The 18,267-nt window shown below is 43.4% G+C and overlaps 3 protein-coding genes and 1 long non-coding RNA gene across 4 annotated transcripts in view; 1 reads left to right on the forward strand and 3 right to left on the reverse strand.

Annotated features, from left to right (window-relative positions):
• The window catches only part of LOC121658548, a 7,057-nt gene extending 6,291 nt beyond the window's left edge, over positions 1–766 (forward strand). Inside the window, exon 3 of the long non-coding RNA XR_006013997.1 lies at positions 597–766. This is a non-coding gene — a long non-coding RNA (uncharacterized LOC121658548). The remainder of the gene's footprint in view (positions 1–596) is intronic.
• Positions 767–2,024: 1,258 nt separating this feature from the next.
• Positions 2,025–2,681, reverse strand: HTD2 (hydroxyacyl-thioester dehydratase type 2). Its single transcript, XM_042015589.1, has one exon. It carries the CDS (start codon positions 2,679–2,681, stop codon positions 2,154–2,156), a length of 528 nt encoding a protein of 175 aa, XP_041871523.1. The 3' UTR covers positions 2,025–2,153.
• On the reverse strand, positions 2,025–5,206 carry RPP14 (ribonuclease P/MRP subunit p14). Its single transcript, XM_042015602.1, has 5 exons — positions 5,096–5,206; positions 4,936–5,020; positions 4,069–4,145; positions 3,402–3,480; positions 2,025–2,760 (listed from the first exon to the last, which is right to left on the reverse strand). Exons 1-5 carry the CDS (start codon positions 5,164–5,166, stop codon positions 2,704–2,706), a joined length of 369 nt encoding a protein of 122 aa, XP_041871536.1. The 5' UTR covers positions 5,167–5,206; the 3' UTR covers positions 2,025–2,703.
• A 1,420-nt stretch (positions 5,207–6,626) lies between these two features.
• PRKAR2A (protein kinase cAMP-dependent type II regulatory subunit alpha) overlaps positions 6,627–18,267 on the reverse strand; it is a 60,876-nt gene continuing 49,235 nt past the window's right edge. Inside the window, exons 7-11 of the mRNA XM_042015617.1 lie at positions 16,476–16,577; positions 14,515–14,589; positions 12,042–12,107; positions 11,225–11,363; positions 6,627–10,728 (exon numbers count right to left, since the gene is read on the reverse strand). Of these exons, the coding sequence (XP_041871551.1) occupies positions 10,595–10,728; positions 11,225–11,363; positions 12,042–12,107; positions 14,515–14,589; positions 16,476–16,577 (516 nt within the window). The 3' untranslated portion in view covers positions 6,627–10,594. The remainder of the gene's footprint in view (positions 10,729–11,224; positions 11,364–12,041; positions 12,108–14,514; positions 14,590–16,475; positions 16,578–18,267) is intronic.

Genomic DNA, 18,267 nt, shown 5'->3' on the forward strand with positions numbered 1-18,267 from the left:
AGGGGGCGCCGCGGCCGCGGCGAGGGGGCGCCGCGGCCGCCGCTCCGCGCGGGTCCCGCCCCGGGAGCGCGCGCCGCGGGCGGGATGGGGACACGAGGAGGCGGCCCGGCCCCGCAGGCAGGAACGGGAAAGGGCCTCGACGGGAGGCTGCAATGCACGCGAGTCGCCCCGCCGCACAAGCCTTGCACGCCCGGTGCTCCTGGTGGCACCGACAGCGGCGGTAGCAGCTGCAGCCCCGGGGGGATCAGCCCCGAGACACTGCTGGTCCTCCCAGAGAGACCGGGAAAATTAAAAGGGCTGGTACACTTGCTGCTCTTTACCTTTTGGGGTATTTCGTGTAGTTAATAAAATAATTAGAATATCCCATATATTCTACTTGATTTCTAGATTTTAGGGTTTGGAGTTGATTTTTTGTGGGGTTTTGGTTTTTGGTTTGGTTGTTTTTCAAAACACAGACTTAAAGTTGTTAGCAACTGAGTTCCACAATGTGTCTTTGATTGCAGCAGCGTAAGAAACTTTCTATTTTAATACTACCACTTAGTGCTTGAGAACTACAAGTTGGACACCTGTCTGCATTTTCTCTTTTTACACCATAGACAGGAATTACTCACACGTAAGATGTTGTAAGACTGCAGAGCTGGAGTTTGTTGTACACCTGGAGCAGGTGTCATGAACAGCCTCATCCCTCTGTCCTGCAGCTCCATGATGAGAGGAAAATGGACTGTGTGGCTGTGGTTCAGCAGCCAGGCTGGAACAGCAATCCCAACTCCCCAGACTACTACTCCTGCAAGTGACCCAGGAGGTAAGGCACAGATCTGATTAATTTTGTTAATAGGACTTAATAAGACAACTTCCCACCTGGAGAGGCAGGTGAACAAAGAGCAGGGTAAGGAGGGGGCCTGCTTTGACAAAGTGCTTTGTCCAGCAAAAGCCAGTGATAGGCAATGACCCGAGGCAGATGGAAACGGGAAGTGAAGCAGCTCCTACAGACAAGAGATAAGGAAACCTCTTCCTAATTACTGCTTCCAGGTTGCAAACAGGCCAAACTACAAGCTTTGGAAAGGGAAGGCATGGATTCAAACACCTGAAACATTACCCCTCCCTCTGCTCCAGTGTCACACTAACAGCTGGGGTTAGAGTGTGCAGCTGTTTTACCAGTAGTTTTCATCACAGGTTGAGGAGAAATTCTCTCTTCATAGCAGACAACTTCTGAGGTTATTTGGAGTCAAGGGAAGTTTCAAATGCATTTCTGCTGCAGAGAAGATGGGGGCATAATAGACGCTTTGCCAGAACGTTCTATAAGCCACCAATTGGAGGCCTTACTCCTGATGGCCTCAGTCATTCCAAAAAAGTTTTAGTGTACAATAATCTTATGCCAGTATTAAAATAATTTAACCCAGATGATTTACTAATGAATTCACCAGAAATCTACTTTACCAAGGTACTTTCAGTGGACAAAGGGAAATCCATGTTCACACACTCAAGAGAGGATATAGAAGCCATTTAGTTAGTACTCAAATCATCTGCCCTTGCTTGTCTTCCCTTAGGAGCACAAGTACCGTAAGTACAAGGTGTGACAATGTATTTTTTTAAAAGCCTCCTTCACTCTGTTTCTGGGAGGCAAGTTTCAGAGGAAACACCACCTGGAGCTGTCATGGAGATTACAACACATCTTGCAGTACTCATGTGTTAGTACCTCCACTTTTGTTCAGCCTGTTGACCACAGCACTGTCCCCTCCCCTGGTGCTTATTGGCAATACAGCTGCTTTGTACAGAAGGAACAAGTTTTAACTGAACTTTTCTGGTGTGGACTGCGATTTTACCAGAAAGAACAGCCCCAGTGTAAGCCCTACCAATCCAAACTTCCCACTGTGGCAGCACAAAGGCCTGTCTAAATGTGCCACTTTGTCACAGCAAGCGCCTAGCTCTGTTGGTTTCACCTTGGCAGTGAAATCCATCACAGTGAAAAAAGGAAAAGCTCTAATATTCATGCAGTTCTAGTAATGTTAAGTTTGTGCACTGTCTTTCAGAAATTTTGAAAGGTTTTTATTGCAAATTTACTGGTTTAAGTGATGTCACGTAAAAAGACAGAGTCAAAATCAAGTGTACATTGGTTCTGGACTTTATACTGAAGTCACACATGATGAACAGCTCTAACTCTCTGGCACCATGACTTTCACCATCCCTTCCATAACAGTTTTCCCACTTTCTCTGACCTGACATGATACAGAAATGTGTGCAACAGAACCCTTCAGTCGTTTCACTTCTGCTGCAGCTGTGACTTCTTCACCAACATACAAAGGAGCTGGAAAATGGATCTCCTGGGAAAGAAATATACATCCTTGACCAGGCATTTTGGTACCCAGAACTGCAGAAATAAGCCCATTGATCAGAACTCCATGGACAACAGTTCTCCCAAACCTAGACTTCTTCGCAAACTCTTCATTTAAATGCAAAGGATTTGTGTCACCTGTTAAATAAGAAAAAGTAACTACATCATTCTGTGTAAAAGCCTTGCTAAGTTCAGCTTTGTCTCCAACTTTTATGTGTAAATTCTGAAATATGGGATGTCCAAGTAGTGAGTTGATAAATGTTAGCTTTGTCAAGGCTCTTTGTTGGAAAATCCCTCCAGAAATCCCATGCCTGAAGGGCTGAAACATTTCCAGGAACTCCTTCTTCATGCAGCCGAACCAACAACCGCATTCAGTCCAAGACTAATTCTCTACTGTTGCCAGATAACGCAAGTAGAAATGGAGATGTCTAGTTTGGGGAAAGAAAAAACCAACAGAAACTGAACAGCTAAAGCCTTAAAAAACCCCACCATCAAATACACTCGAAGTTGAAAATACTTAAAATTTTCCTTTTATATGCTAGATTAAAAACTTAGAGCTATGCCTGAGCAGATTTTTGTCTAGCCATGGCTTCAGAAACAAAGAATTCTCAGAACTCATTTTATTAAGCAGCATCCTCTGGAAAAAAATAAGCTCTGGAAGTGCATGTTCATATATGCATTGTTAAAGAAGGTCAGCTGACAGTGACCAATAGAAAGGCAAAAAGTGGGGTAGGGAAAATAAAACCTGGACCAACATGTGGGTCAAGAACAACACTTGCCAGAAACTATTTTCTTGCAGATACATTAATGACATCAGGCTTGTCACTGGACAGAAACCATAAAGTAATGAGACAGCCGCTACTGTCACATTGTACAAGATTCATTTTAAGATCAGAACGGCTCAAACACAGGCCCACACACCTGCACTGACAGGCACTTTATTCCCAAACCAAGGCATTTTTGCATCTAGGCCATCTTTCTATGAAAAGGCAGCAGGCTTAGGCAGCCTGCCAAGCTTAGAGCCAGAGCTGACATCTGGGGGAAGCCACCCAACCCCGCAGGGCTTTACCTGCAGCACCCGGAAAGCACACCTCCTGTTCTGGTAGAAGCCAAGCAAGGTTAGAGCACTCCACAGCTTGACAAGGCCACTAAATAAAAAGAAAACAAAATATATTAATAAAATTTGGGGGGTTTTGTTTTCCTGCAGCATAGACATCTCAAATTAAAAAAAATGTTATGCAAAGAGTAACAAAACCTTAACAGTTTAACAGCAGATAATTTCACCAGAGAGTTCTAGTAGCAAAACTGTATCTTGAAGGATTATTGCAGTGGCTGCAGTCTCTTGTCTTTGACACAGAGATATGTACTGTAACCTCAAGTTCACTTTACCAGCCCTGTTCTTGTTCCCTCTGTGCATTTAAGCTCCTTCATCACCTAAATCACCTGCAGTTGTCATCACCATTTAGAGTAACTATTCTCATCTTTACTACACAAAGAGATTTAAAGTCACTACTTCAATAGTGCTTCCTTCCTATCTTAAACCATTAAAATCATTCTGGTTTAAACCAGGAATAATGTACTGATGCACGAAGTTACCAGTAATTATTTTCTGCATGCTGTATGCACGTATCTGCAAGTTAGGCTTAATTCTTCAAAGGCCATTCTTAGTTTAAGAGTTCTATTTTCTTATGAAAAATACTTTCATGGCATGGAAGCTCGTACTGACTGCACCTTACCTGCTAATAACTCTTAATATGGCAGACAGAGTTTTTTCCTCGTATGTTAAGACATCAACAGGCAAAGCTGCTCCAACCTATGAAAAAAAATGGTTTTTAGTAAGTATCACCCTATGTTCTTATCATGGTTTATAAGTAACTGATTTCACCCCCAGCATGTGACATCATTAAAGGTGTTACAATTACGCTCAAATCTCACACAAGTGTTTCAGCTACAACACCACTGGAATTTAAACAGCACCCTTCCTCTCAGAGTTCTTTAGAAGCCACTTTTATTTCCACATTACATCTGGAGAAACACAGACCCAGAGGTGATGCAACCTGCTTAAAGTCACCCAGCAATAAACAGAACAAAAACAGTACTGTGGACCTTCCCATCCACAAAGTTGTTCCCTTTTTAAAGCCTCTCTACAGCAAAAGCATCAATACCACAAATTCTTAAAAACAAGTATCAAAGAATGGCTTGAGCGGAAGAGACCTTAAAGTTCATCCAGTTCCAGCCCCACTGCTATTAGACCGCTTCCACTAGGCCAGGCTGCTCCAAGCCCGGTCCAACCTGGCCTTGAGCACTGCCAGGGATGGCTGAAGCCGCTTCACTACGGGCACCGAACAGAAATGCACAGCTTCACTAGGAGCAAGTCAGAACGAGGGCTGGCGAGCAGGTAACCGGTTACCGGAGGGTCGAACCCAGAACATTTACCCTGCCTCGCCTGCTCCTTCGGCCCCTGTCCCCCCGCTCGGACACTGCTCTGCAGCCAGAGCGGCCGTTCCAGGAGGCAACCGCCCGCTCCCGCAAGGCTCTCCCGGCCGAGCCCGGAGCCGCCGGCCACGGACAGACCCCGATTCCGGTCCCGGTCCCGGTCCCACCTCTCCGTGCAGCTCCCTCAGCGCTGTCACCACGAGCTGCTTGAACTGCGCGGCGTTCGGCCGGGCCCCGCCGTCGGGCAGCTCCCTGCAGGACGGAGAGCACAGGGGTCAGGCGGGCTCTGTGGGGGCCCCGGCTCGGGGGGACGGGGGTGTCACTCACAAGCGCACGCGCAGGTAGTGATGCTCGGCCGCGCGCCGCAGCACGCGCCGCTCGAACGCGGCCGCCGCCATTCCCCGCCCCGCCGGGCCGCGCGCGCCGCCAGCCCGCCCCTTCTACGGCGGCCGCGCAGGGTCACCGTCGCCAGGGCAACCGCGCGGCGCCTCCTGCGCGCGACCGCCACAGGCGCGGCCCGAGCGCCCCGAGCCGTGGCCGCTCCGCCGAGCGCCGGGCCAGGGGCCCCCGGCAGCGAACGCGCCGTGACCGACCCGAGCACAGCCCTGCAGACGGAGGAGAGCGGGAGCAGTGTCTGAGTCTGAGACGAATCTCTGGGAAGCGGCGGGAACAGATAGTGTTTCCAAGTGCTGCACGCAAGCTTTTAACTTCACTAAGGCAAACACGGCACGCTGCACCACAAACATGCTGTTGGAGACGGGCACGCAGAGATGCTCCTTCGCTTCTCCAAATAAATGTGTTGGTCCCGATGCAGTGCCTGCTGAAGGTGCTGTCTGGCACCAGGTTACAAACACTGAGGAGCCTCTGCTGCCCCAGCCTCGGTTTTACAAGGACACACAGCTGAAACAACTCGAGAAGTGCACAGAACGACGCTGGCAGCCTGTCTTTGCACCTCACCAGTCAACAGCTGTTCAGATGATAAAATAGCACAATTTTAGTAGCTTGTACCTGATCTAAAGATTGGCGTGAAATGTATCCTTACCAGAGAAACAGCAGAAAGGATGGAAGTACGTTTGCTCTGCTGAAATAATTAACATCCTCAAAAGAAATTCAGAGAATCTCCCTTCTTTTACCAAAAGGTTTATCCAGGAATTAGCATCGACACCAGCACGGTAACACTGCAGTAGCCCAATGGACAGATGACGTGCTTGAGTCAAGGCCCAACTCACAGGACACCTTTTGCCTGCACCTTCACACAGCTCAGTCTGTGCAAAGGTCCTGCATGAGCTTTCTCAGGCTTAGCACCACAATCCACCTGAACTCCGTTCCTGGGCTGACTTAAAAACAGGACATAAACCACCGGACATTCAGAAATAAAACTTCAGCAAAAGCAAATTCGATTTCACATGTACCACAGTGATTTTCAGATTGTTAGTTAGGTTAAATAAAAGGCAGCTTGCCACATAAAATTCAGTAGCTGTAAGTGTAGGCTAACACGAGAGCTTCAGGAATACTGTGTTTCTCTGGGGAACTGAGAACCAGTTATTGCAATGCTCAGTAAATCAGTTCTACGATAATTTGGCAGACTTATCAGAGCAGCCAGTTTTATTGGGACCAACAGTACCTACAGAAGTTGGTATTACTTTTAGGATATTAGTAAAATTTCATCACCAAGCAGCAAAACTTGGAGATCAGGTGCTGTACAAAATCTCTTCTGGTTATTGCAGTAGGGCAAGTGCTGCTCTCTATGAGGCTCTGGCAACAGGAACTCAGGCATTCCAAGTGTATCCAGGGAACTGTTGTAAGGCTGGGGATTGTGTCAGCTGCAGCGAGTCAATAACGAGCACACACAGGACTGTACAGGAAGGCTGGACACAACAGGTCAGTTTTTTATTAACCAAAAGTGAAGCTGAACCCCAGAGTGGTTTAACTCGTTAAAACCATATGTTTATATGGCAGATATTTTTCTTTCATGTTCGACACTACAGTGCAAGAACCAAACTTCGCAGCTGTTCATCCTTTGAGAATCAAGTAGTAAAAATAAAATGAATTAAAATAAGGGTCCCTCAATGAATCAATTAAAAAAAACATTTAACTCAAAAGAACAGACCAATTTTAAGAACTGTCTTATTGAATTCTCCCAAGTGAAAGACCTTTAAAAGCACTTGGAGCCTTGAGGTAGCAACTTTATGCAGAATTTAATTCCCCTCCTGCCCCACAGAGGAAAATTAGTAGCGCATTATTAGCTCCAGCCAGCTAAGCTGTGTTGAGTGTCTCCTGTGAGGTGACTTTCTCTTGCCTCTTGAAATAGCAGTGTAGTGCTGCAGAGCGCCAGGAGGAATCCACAGGGAAGGCCTCTTGAAATAAAATTTATGGTTTGAAAAAAGTTAAAATGATCAGCAACGACTGTAACAATAAAAATTATCTGAAGTGAAAAAACCCAACGTGTCTGTATTTTGGCAAGACTAGTTTACAAATACAAGTCAAGAACAAGAGTCTGCTTTCAGCCAACGGAAAATAAAGAATGGAAGTGACATTCAAAGGGGTTTCGGAGGTTTTTTGCCCTCTGTGCAAAATTGCACTTTGTTTTTAAAGTTTTAAGTTTTGCACTTTTATTTCTAAGAAAAGAGCACTTCTGCCCTTTTTTGTTCTTTTACATTGTCAAACCTGTGCTGTGACATTAGACAGAAATACCACGTGCCAGGATATTTAACCACTGAAAGCTCCTCTCACTGACTTCACAACAATCACAAGCAGGGAATCACAAACAGGAGATTTGTCTTCCTCTAAGCCCCGAGAACATGATCCTCTGTGCCCACTTTGCTGCTGAGTTGTTTTATTAAAAACTAAATCCCTCTTTAGTGCCAATTTCAGAGACTCTGTGGCAGATTTACTGAACACTGAGCGGTAACAAAACACCTGGGCTTATTCTCAGTAACAACTGCAATGAACAGAGTGTAAAGCAATGAGCTGAGATACAGGGATGGGGCAGATGGTCACAGATAGGTGCTGTACTCGCTCCCTGGACTTGGTATCAGCACTCGCACATGGCCCTATTTTGCTCACTGCTGGTGCTCTAACCAGATTCCTGGCAATATTGAGTATCTCACCAAAGCTTCTTTCACTACCTTCATGCTCCAAAACTGTACAAACAGGCTGGTTAAACTAGACTAAACTAATCAGGCACATTGCACATTATCATTCTTAAATGGATCAGCTCCAAGTCAGCTGCCTCTCTACACCATGGAATGATGCTGCACGGACCCTGGATGCAGGATGGCACTGCCCAGTATACCATTGCTCCAGGGAGCCCAGAGAAAGGTAAAATTTCAAAAGCTTGTTCTTGTTCACATGGGATCCCAATCTTTTGATTTTATATTCTCATCTTTTCCTTTGAATTTTAGAAGCTATCAAATCCTGCCTTCCAGGCAGAAGTATCTCAAGAATCTGACATCAGCCTTGCCTGGTTTTTGGTTAAGCTTCGGAACAACTGCCTGTGTTTGCCTGTGCTGAGGTTACAGTCCTGTCCTGCACAGAACCGAAGGCATTAAGAACCAGAATCCATCTGTAAGACAGCCCAACCTGCCAGTCTCCTCTGGATAAAGGAGAGGATATTCTGCCTGGGAGCAACAAAGGCCAGCTGGTGATTATTCACAGCAAGCTTCTCTTTAGCTCACATGACAGTTTAGGCAGCACAGAAGCTCAGGCTGGTTCAGAGACCAGTTCATGTTTGGTTCACAGGACAGTCACAAGCTGGCTTCAGAAACACCCTTTGTCATGGAGCCCAAAGTATCTTAAAGTTGTATCTGCTATCACTGCAAGGAGCTGATGAGTGGTTTTTTTCTTTTTTTTAGTCTTTTTTTTTTTGTTGTTGGTTTGGTTTGGGTTTTGTTTGGTTTTTTAAATTCTGTGATGAAAACAATTATTTTTGTCTTTGGTGTTAAACCTTGGAAGCATGAGTGAAAAGTACCTGCTGCTTCTTTGGCTGTAATTTATGACAAAGAAACAGCCCAGGAAAGCAAGGGAAATTCATTGTTCTAAAATACATGCAGTTTGAACAGCCACTAGACATCACGACCAGGACTTTAATAATATGGAAACACCAAGTTCAGTGGTGTCCATTACAAATCATTTGCATTATATAAAAATATGACTGCAATTACAGTAACTGGACAACAGTCATTCAAATTTATCAACTTTCCATCTTACTCATATTGCAGGAAATGGGAGAAGCTCATCCAGTATGGGGAAAAAAGTGTCCAGAAACCAACTCTGTGATGCTAAGCATCTCATGTCTTAGAGAAATGTCCACTGTAATAATTAAAAGCAGGAATTCAAGATTAGCATCCTTCCATTCTTGCTTACATGGCCGTGAATAAAAAGAGCAGGTTCTGTTACACTACTATTCACAATTAAAATTTTATAACCCCATAAAACACCAGTATGTTTTGCATGACCTGTGGAAGAATGCAAACTCAAAGGGTTACTAGATTTATTACCTCCAAATTCAATGTCTTAATATATATATTCTATTTGTACACCACAAAAATGTCCTTCTTATGGTCTGACTCTTATTTAGATAATACCCTGATAAAATCTCAGCCATATGCCAATTAAGGTCCTTAAAGCTATTGAAACAGAATCTACCTAATAAATGCTGCAAATTTAACAGGTATTTTAGATCATTAGCTTAGTTATCACCTAAACCAAAAAGACTCCTCAAACACACCAACTGCGTAGTTAGCAAAGACATTTGCTTTACAAAGTCAAATGTTGCCAACTTTTGAAAAGTTTGGCAAATCAACGTGATATTTGGAAGCAATCAAGTGTCTAATGAAGTTAAAATACTGTGAAATGTTAGGACTAGGGGAAGCTCCTGCAAACAAGTGCAGAAGTAGTCTTCATTTAAATTACAAAACATTCACCTCCTTAAAAAGCTTTAAAACTGACCCAGTCAACAACTGCACCCTGGGAAATGTAGCAGTATAAAGGATCTCTGTAAGCAAGAGAAGGTCATATATTGTGATCTCACCACCATAAAATGTACTTAGTGTCAGGAACAAGGAGCAAATTTGGGGAGATGACAATTATGACACCTTCAGGCCATTTGATCTGAACCACTGCACTTTGTTGGACACCATAGAGTAAACCAATTTTCTTTGCTGCTCAGAAAACACTTAAAATACATTTTCTGCATCTGGTTGCTAAGCAGACTCTCCCATGTCCCCAGCTCAGTTTACTTGGTTTAAAGAGCTCTCTATATTTATTACCTACTCCTTTCAGCAGGTGGACCAAAACTTCAGTGCCATCTTATTCATTGGTTCCATTGATACTTTAACTTCAAACCCAGATGCTACAATTAAAAGCAAATTTGACATTGTGTAAGGAAAGCATCAGATGAGGGAAATCAGCCTGTAAAAGGCTTGTATTCCACAGGCCGCCTCTGCAGAACAGGCAACCTCCCACTACAGAATCTGATGGGACAATTTATCCCAACAGTAACATCCAGAAGGAAGGAGGCTTCTATATCTTGCACACTTTGGGTTTCGTATCAGGCACTTGAACTGTTGGACAGATGCCATTCTGAACCAAGTGAACATAGGGTTAGAATCATCTTTAATCTAGGTCTAATAATGAAGTATCAGCAGCAAAGTGGAGGCAGGGAGTGAGCAATCCATCTGTGCTGAGACTTGTTTATGGTTTCTAAAATGCCCAAGAAAACAGCAGAAGTAACTGTTCCGTAGTGTCCGTTGTCCTTGTGAGTTGTGTTGCTGATAGGAGGCTTTTCTGTGTCTTGAACTAAGAAGGCATTGAGGTACCCTGTGCCTAATTCCCTGGATCCATCAGGTCCATGCTAGAGCCAAACATTGCCACCAGTTGCTCCTCGTAATGTGTTATATTCCTCTTCATAATGTCCATGCAGGGTCCAAGCAACCTCTCAAATGCTTGCACATCCATGACTGTAATGGAACAGAGGTGAGAACAAGACTGTGTCAAAAAGGATACCAAATACCAATCTGGTTTTTGAATTCAGAACACAGACCTTCAGTTGAACCCACTTAGGGCTGAGGCTTCAACAGAAACCTCATTCAACAGAAACAGAAATCACATTTCTGATTTCCCTCTGTACTGTTATTTGGAGAAACAAGATTAATGAAATAGAAACTTGATCTCAAGGATAAATACAGAAGCCAAATACACCCCACAGTGATATTAAAAGATGACCTAAAGGCTATGTGTGACAAGTACAGGCCACACACAGAGAAAATAGAGAATCTGCCATGAGGAAGCAACTTCCACTTGGAGCTCCACTCCAGCCCATGCTCCTGGCTTCTGGAATCTGACTGCCAATTACCAAACAGTTGCGGGGTTTTGAATGGCTGCTCACTCAAGCACGGACCATGACACAAGCAAAGAACAGAAAAGGATGACTACAAACATAGACCATCTGCTTACCTAAACATTTGACCTCCCCAACAGCATAGGCAGAGGCTGCTCTCGGTTTGTTGGTAACAAGTGCAAGCTCTCCAAAATACTGCCCTCTGTGACACCGGGCAATCTCCACTTCTTGATTAGCTTCTTTACTCGTCATAGTCTGTCAAACAGTGCAGTTTCATTATTTGCACACAGTTCTGTCCTTGTACAAGGCTGCAGTTAATCCCAGATACTTTACACATGTACAACAGCTCCTTGGTTTCAGGTCTTTAACCTAGCTGCTCCCAAGCCATGGTGGAACACCTCAACAACATGTTCAATTGGAAGCTTGGTAAGAAAAACACGTGCCAGCCCACAAGTTTTGAGACTGGCAGGTATCTACTGCTACAGCTTTGGGAACTGCTGTTACCTAGCCTAACACAGGCTTTATCATGCACCACAGGCTGTTCCCCTGGCTGCTTCAGACTGTACAGAGATCCATTCAAATGCCAACATCTAGTGTGTCACTAGAGATAACAGACCCCACGTTTTGTAATGTGCAATCTTCTATAATCATGGAAGAAAAGTTTCATCTCCAACCTTAAGGCCAGGGAGAGTGTATCAGGTTAGCTTGCAGAGCAGCAGACAGAAGCAAAAGACCTTTGCAATTCAGTAAAATGACTTCTGGCTGCTTCAGAATGGATATGGGAGTTTACAACCTACATCACATGAATAATGATGATCAACATAATAAATATATGTTAAAATAACTCAGGGTGGACTTTTTCACATCTCTTGTATTAATCAGTCAAATCAGGGATTGATTAATACAAAGCCTAATCACTCAATTTGATCTCACCTTGCTTTTAATCAAGATTTTTACTTCTCCAGATTCTACAATGTAAAAACAGTCTGCTTTGTCACCCTGTGAAGAAGAAAAGGTAAAATAAATTCTTTTTTACTTGACTGTGAAAGTATGCATAAATGGTATTAATGCATTCACTTTGAACTATGTCTTCTGCAGAAATCTGCTAGAATTGACAAACACTCAGATTCTTAACATTAAAAGGTGACTGGTTGGGTAATACACCAGAGGAGCCCACAGGGAAGGAACTATTAGTGCACATCATTCAGTAAGAGGGCGGGAGAAAAGGAAAACACAAAGGAGATTGATGATATATAGCAAAATCACTTAAATGCAAATCTTCTGATCCCAATGGAAGTAGGCAATAGTCAGTGAAACTAAGCAGAACCTAGAAATTCCAGAAGCAAATTTTAATAAAACAGGGTTTTAGCAACTCTGTTTCTTTCAGCAGGAAGAAGGTTCCATTAAACTCTCCGTGGCCCTGCTTAAGCAGAGGGGTTGGACAACGTGACTTCCAGGGGTCCCTCCCAACCTCAACTCTTCTGTCATCCTGTGAGAGGTTCTGGAACATTTTTCACATCTCTCTCAACCTCATCATGTGTCAAATCCTCAAGTGATTCCAGTTTACATCTGCTCTGGAGAGCTTCACCAGCACTTTATAATTTTAAAGTTTTATCTGTGACAGAAAGGACTTCCCCTCTGTATTTGCCCCTGTGGGCCTGGCATAGGGCTGGAAGTCAGAGTGGAGATCTGCAACATGCCTCCTGCTACAAACCAAAAGCAAAGGGACTAAAGGCTTCAGGGAGACAAAGGCTGGAAAAGGGACTGATAAGGGAACGGGAGCAGCTCAGCAGAAAAACCTGAAACAAAGTGAGGAGAGAGAGAAATCTGACATTAAGTCAAGTGGTCAAGGAGATAAATGTGATGGGAAGGATGGAGAGAAATGGTTGTGACTGGAGTATGAAATATGGGCTGGGAGAAGATGATGTAAGATTTAAACATGGAGTTATAGAAAAAATTAGGCCTTTAGCTAAGCTTCCTGGGGATGCTCATAAGTCATCCAGTGCAAACTTTTCATTCACCGTTGCCAACTATCACAGCATGAACTAATGCTCTATGATAACTTCTGAAAGAGTAACTACTGAAAGAGTACTTTGTTTTTAAAAAGAATGGAAACAAACTGAGTGGGAGACACCCTCATAACACTACTAACAATTTTCAAGTGCTTTAAAGCTTACTGCCCTTAACTGAAGGGTCAAATTCCAGAAAGGTAATTAAAATGTAAAACTACTCACAAGAGAAAAGAAGTTCCTGGTATTGATGCAACTGGTGTAATGTAAGAGTTATCATATCTTTTCCAAGCACAGAATTCCATCGTCTCTAACAGTGTATTACCATCACCCAGACCTACCCAAACTATTAATCCTCCTTTTAAGGATAATTACATCTTTGTCCTTAATTCAGTTATTAAAAAAGATGAAAATCAATTGTGTAATTGGATCACTGATGGTGTGAATCCCCAGTTTTGAGACTGATTTATAAGCTCTGATTTTGCTGAGAGTTCACTTTTCTCAGGGTCTCAAGCAACAAGAGTTTCAACTTTAAAAACTGAGGATATTTTTGGAGTGAAGTAATTTGACAGTTATCAGCAAACCTGTTTCCTATATTCAGTTATCTGACATTCAAGATAATTAAGATCAATTATTCAAGACACTATCAAGGAGTCGTATTCTGTCTATACAACAAGAACAACGTTGTAACCAAATCTGCAGTTTCAGGTAAGCCTTTCTTGCATTAACTTCTACTTGAACTAGAGCACTTTTACAACACAGCAACCCACAGCTAAACTTGATGCAAAATTACAGTATTTCATCAGTAACAGTGTTCCAAAAAGTTATTTGTGTCACAGCCAAAAAAAAAAATCACATAGTTATAGCTTGAGTTCATCCAGCTTCATGTTCCACTTCCCTGGCCTTGATCTACTGCAGCAGACAAAACATTCACCAGCCACCAAAGGATGTCAACTGAAGCCAGACCACACCACTGAAATACCTCAGGAAAGCACAAGGAAAAACAATGGTTTCAATTAACCCTGACAGTTTCTTAGAGCTAGTGACTCCTTGTTTTTTCTGGTCATAGGGGCCTAGGAAAACTCTAGATGGGGGATTTCATGGAAAACTGCATAGACATTTAATTTCAGCTTCTGAAGGCACACTCATCTTGAATCCATGCAAAGACTACTTATAAAACATAGATGAGAGAAGACATACCCAGAAGCTAAAGTGATAGAATAAATTTGCAGCAAAATACATACTGTCCATTCCCCAAACATTCAAGAAGTGTTTAAATAAATTAGAAATATTAAAAGAATAAATGCCAAGTTGGTCCAAGTAATAGAACTCTGCAAGTCAATTCCAAACAGAAAAAAAAAAGGAGAATGATAAAGAGAAGTTTAGATTTCAAGTACCTGAGAAATGATACGTTCCCCATCTTGATACACCTTCTCTCCTATAACATCCACTATCTTCATTCGCTCTGATGCCTAGAACAAAGAGGAAAATTAAAAATAATAATCAATTATAGTTCATCTCTATGAACCCTGCTGAATCTCTATGACCCCTCCTGAAATGAACAGGCACTCACTAGACACACAAACACAAAATTTATAAATACAGCCCCAAAATGACACTGTGGTAGTACTGCAACACAGGTCTCAAGACAACCATAATCAACAGGGAAATAAAATGATCTAGTGTCCCACCCCTGTCCTTGTCTTACCCCCCACGTTAAAAAGTACCTGATTTGGCTGGTTTAGAGCAAAGGGGAGGGGCGAAAAAAATAATTTTCTTTAAGATTCAGTTGAAAATTGAAGAAAACACTCAGAAAAAACGTTATAAACTTCCTAAGAACAAACTTAAATGAGAAATACCAGCAAAACATTTTTTTAGATATTTTAACCACCATATACTTGAACATGTGTGTAGGAGGAATTGTGTCCAAGAACTCATTCCAGGAAGGTGACATGACAAGGACAAGGGCTGTGAACCGTCGGCAGGCCCTGCAGTGGGATGCCCAGCAGCAGGGGCAGGAGGCCCCACCTGGCATGCCAGGAAACATGCTTGACTCTTCACAAACAGGAAGGGGGAAATAAGAGTTATCTCCAGTGTTTCCCACCACCTATTTAGAACCCCGCAAAACAATTTCATTGCTTCAGAGCAGTGCAAAAAATCATACCAAGAAAGGAAGAAAATCCTAACAGTTAAAATTCAGCAGATGATTCAGTTGTAATCAATCCATTCATTCCCCAAATGCACCTTCCTCTTGCCTATGTTTGAGAAATCAAATTCTGGTCCATGCATGATTCAACTGAAATGTGTCATGCAAAAAGCCATCCAGTGCTAATGAGTTATTTTTCTGTATCTTTAAATATTTGAGTCATTTCTGTGCTCAAAAAAAGTCACATTGATGGAACCAGTTTAAGCCAGGCACTGAGAGAGAAGGTGTTGTATAATCTACCCCTTCCACAGCTACAACATATGTCCAAAATAATACATAGTAGAGGCTGTTGTTCACACCTAATGACACTTCACAATTTTGTAATCTTCTCCCAAAGGGATTAAGAGCTCAAATACTAAAGATTAATGCTGGAAAAGATTTTCTTATTATAAGAAAACAAAGAAAAGTTAAATTATGGTTTAAGGCAAAGACAGAGTAATGCCAAAACAAACTGGTCAGTTCCAAAAGCCCTCTGACAATACAGGGTAATCAGTGGAAGTGACAATTTACACACTGTTCCTAAAGTCAGGCACCACACACCCCAACAGGACAGTGTCATTGTGTTCCCAGGTAGCAGTGCTTCCCTTTAGCAGTTTAACTCCTGAATATCAGTTAAGCTTAAAGCAAGACAACCACAGCCCACACCTTTGTCTCAAATTTAAAACCATTTCTGGCTGATAAAGGCCAAATATCCCAGTGACTGTATCCTTACTTCAGTATCACACCCTCACAGGAAACCACAGCCCTGAGTTCCAAACTACACTTTGATACCTGTTCCCTGATACACATATAGGTGTTTTTTTGTTTTGGGGGGGGGTTTGTGTAAAGAACTTCAAAAAAATCAGACTGAGATAAAAATCAGCAAATTGCTACCATGATTAAAGGATCTGGGGAAAAAAAACCCAAAACAATTTCAGCAATACAAATTTTTGCTCAGAACAAAATATTAAGTGCTGCTTTAGTATCATATATTACACAAATTAACAAAACAATTTCAGCAATACAAATTAATTTGTATAATCTATGTGATACCAAATCAGCACTTAATATTTTGTTCTGAGCAAAAATGACAGGTTTCTGATATAACAGGAACACTGACTGGAGCTACTGCTAATGCAAGAATTTGATGTAGATGTCTCTGAGAGGTTTTACCTCCAAGGATTTAAGAAGGGGCACAGACTCAATAAATAATTCATACGTCTTCCTCTTCTTCGCGTTGTTTTTCAGTATAATTCTTCTGAACGTCACCCGATCCTGCAAGAAACAGCACAGAGAAATACATTATTCCTCTTCACTGAAATGGTCCCTGTTTAAAGAACTGACAAATGTGAACGAGTATTTACAGCAAACGCCAGGGCTGGGAAAGCAGCTGCTAAAGTGATACCAAAAGTGACTGCAACAGCTCCTGTTAGAGTACTTCTGGCAATAACAAACTGAAAAACAGGGAGCTGTAAGACCTGGTCCTTCTCAGACAACCATTTAGGAATTCAATTTTTATTCTATCTTATACTGTTTTTCTGGGTTGAGTTTTGGGGTTTTGTTTGCCTGTTTGGTAATATATCTTTCATGCATCTGCATTAAATGAAGAAGTTTGGCTCTTCCTGCTGAAGCCAGTGAAAACTGGCATTTCCAGCATTTGTAAACTGGCATTCCCAGCACTTGTAAACTGGCATTTCCAGCACTTGTTAAGGCAGCTGCAGAACTAAGTCTGAATTGGATTCTTCTCTACTTGAGTCACAGAAGGCAAAAGTTGGGAGATTCATACGGGTCTCAAACAGGTCAGGAACAGAATATGAAACAGCAGCATGCTTGTTCACTCCACCGTCTCAGATCCAAGAGCCGGCTCCTGGAAGGACCGCTTCCTGAGTGCCAGCTGCCCGCAAGGAAGAACGGCTCGGTGCGTTCGTGAAGCGCAAACGCGGGGCAGAATCCCCCTCCCGGCCCCGCCGCGCCCCGCGGCCACAGGGCGGCGCTGCGGGCGCGGCACCGGGGCCCGGCCGGGCCCGAGGGCTCGGGAGCGCCGCGGCCCAGCGGCAACAGCGCGCTCCGGGACCGCCCGGACAGCGCCGCCACCGGCCCCGGCAAACACCGGCCCGAACGGCCTCGGGAGAGCTGCAACCGAGCCGCACGGACAGCCTGAAGGGAAGGGCACCTGCCCACCAGGTGTTTCTCATAGCGTCTGCCCCGTCTGGATCCGCGCAGGGTCGTGAACCTAGCCAGAGCTGCGGTTTGCCTTGCACAGGTGGGGCCGTAAGTGTAAAAATCAGGAAGTCAGAGGAAAGGAGCAGAAATTTGGCTAGGAAAATGGTACCAAAAAACCTACAGTTAGTAGAAACATCCTAAGAGCCGTTCCTCCGCTTCCCAAAACCATCAGCTCGTACCTAAGCAGCAGCATTTTGAGGTGAAGAGGTATTTTCAAGTAAGCGGATATTTTTAAGGGATGCATGCTGCAAATACGTGTAATAAGGACTAACAGAGGTGATACCAGTGGAACTTTAAAATTGAAGGGTGAGGAAGATGAAAGGCAGGGCGGTATTACTGTTATCCAAAGGAGAACAAGAGATGATAAAGCATAAGGGATTTTTCAGTTTTTAAAGGCATTTTTCAGTGGTAAAGGTCTCTTCAAACATTTGTTTGGAGAAGCAGAAAGATGCAGAAACAGTGGGGGGATTGTAAAAGCATAAAAAATCAGAATTCACCTGCTTGAGAGTATCAGTGAGGGAGGAGAAGCAGCAGTATTTGAATAAAAAAAAGCCAAGCCGTGAAGGCAGTATGTGAAGGCAGTATGTGAAGGCAGTATGTGAAGGCAGCATGTGTGGTAGTGAGGTTCCCCCAGACACATTCAGCAGCAAAGGCTGAGGATGCTTCCCTCCTCCAGAAGGGACCCACTGTGATAACTGCTTTGTGCTGAGCCTTCCAGATTTCTGTTGGCCTAAGCCTGCAA

The sequence above is a fragment of the Corvus kubaryi genome, unplaced genomic scaffold (genome assembly GCF_017639235.1).
Source record: "Corvus kubaryi isolate FWS band 111438036 unplaced genomic scaffold, C.kubaryi_AGA036_p1.0 136, whole genome shotgun sequence".
Taxonomy (NCBI): Eukaryota; Metazoa; Chordata; class Aves; order Passeriformes; family Corvidae; genus Corvus; species Corvus kubaryi.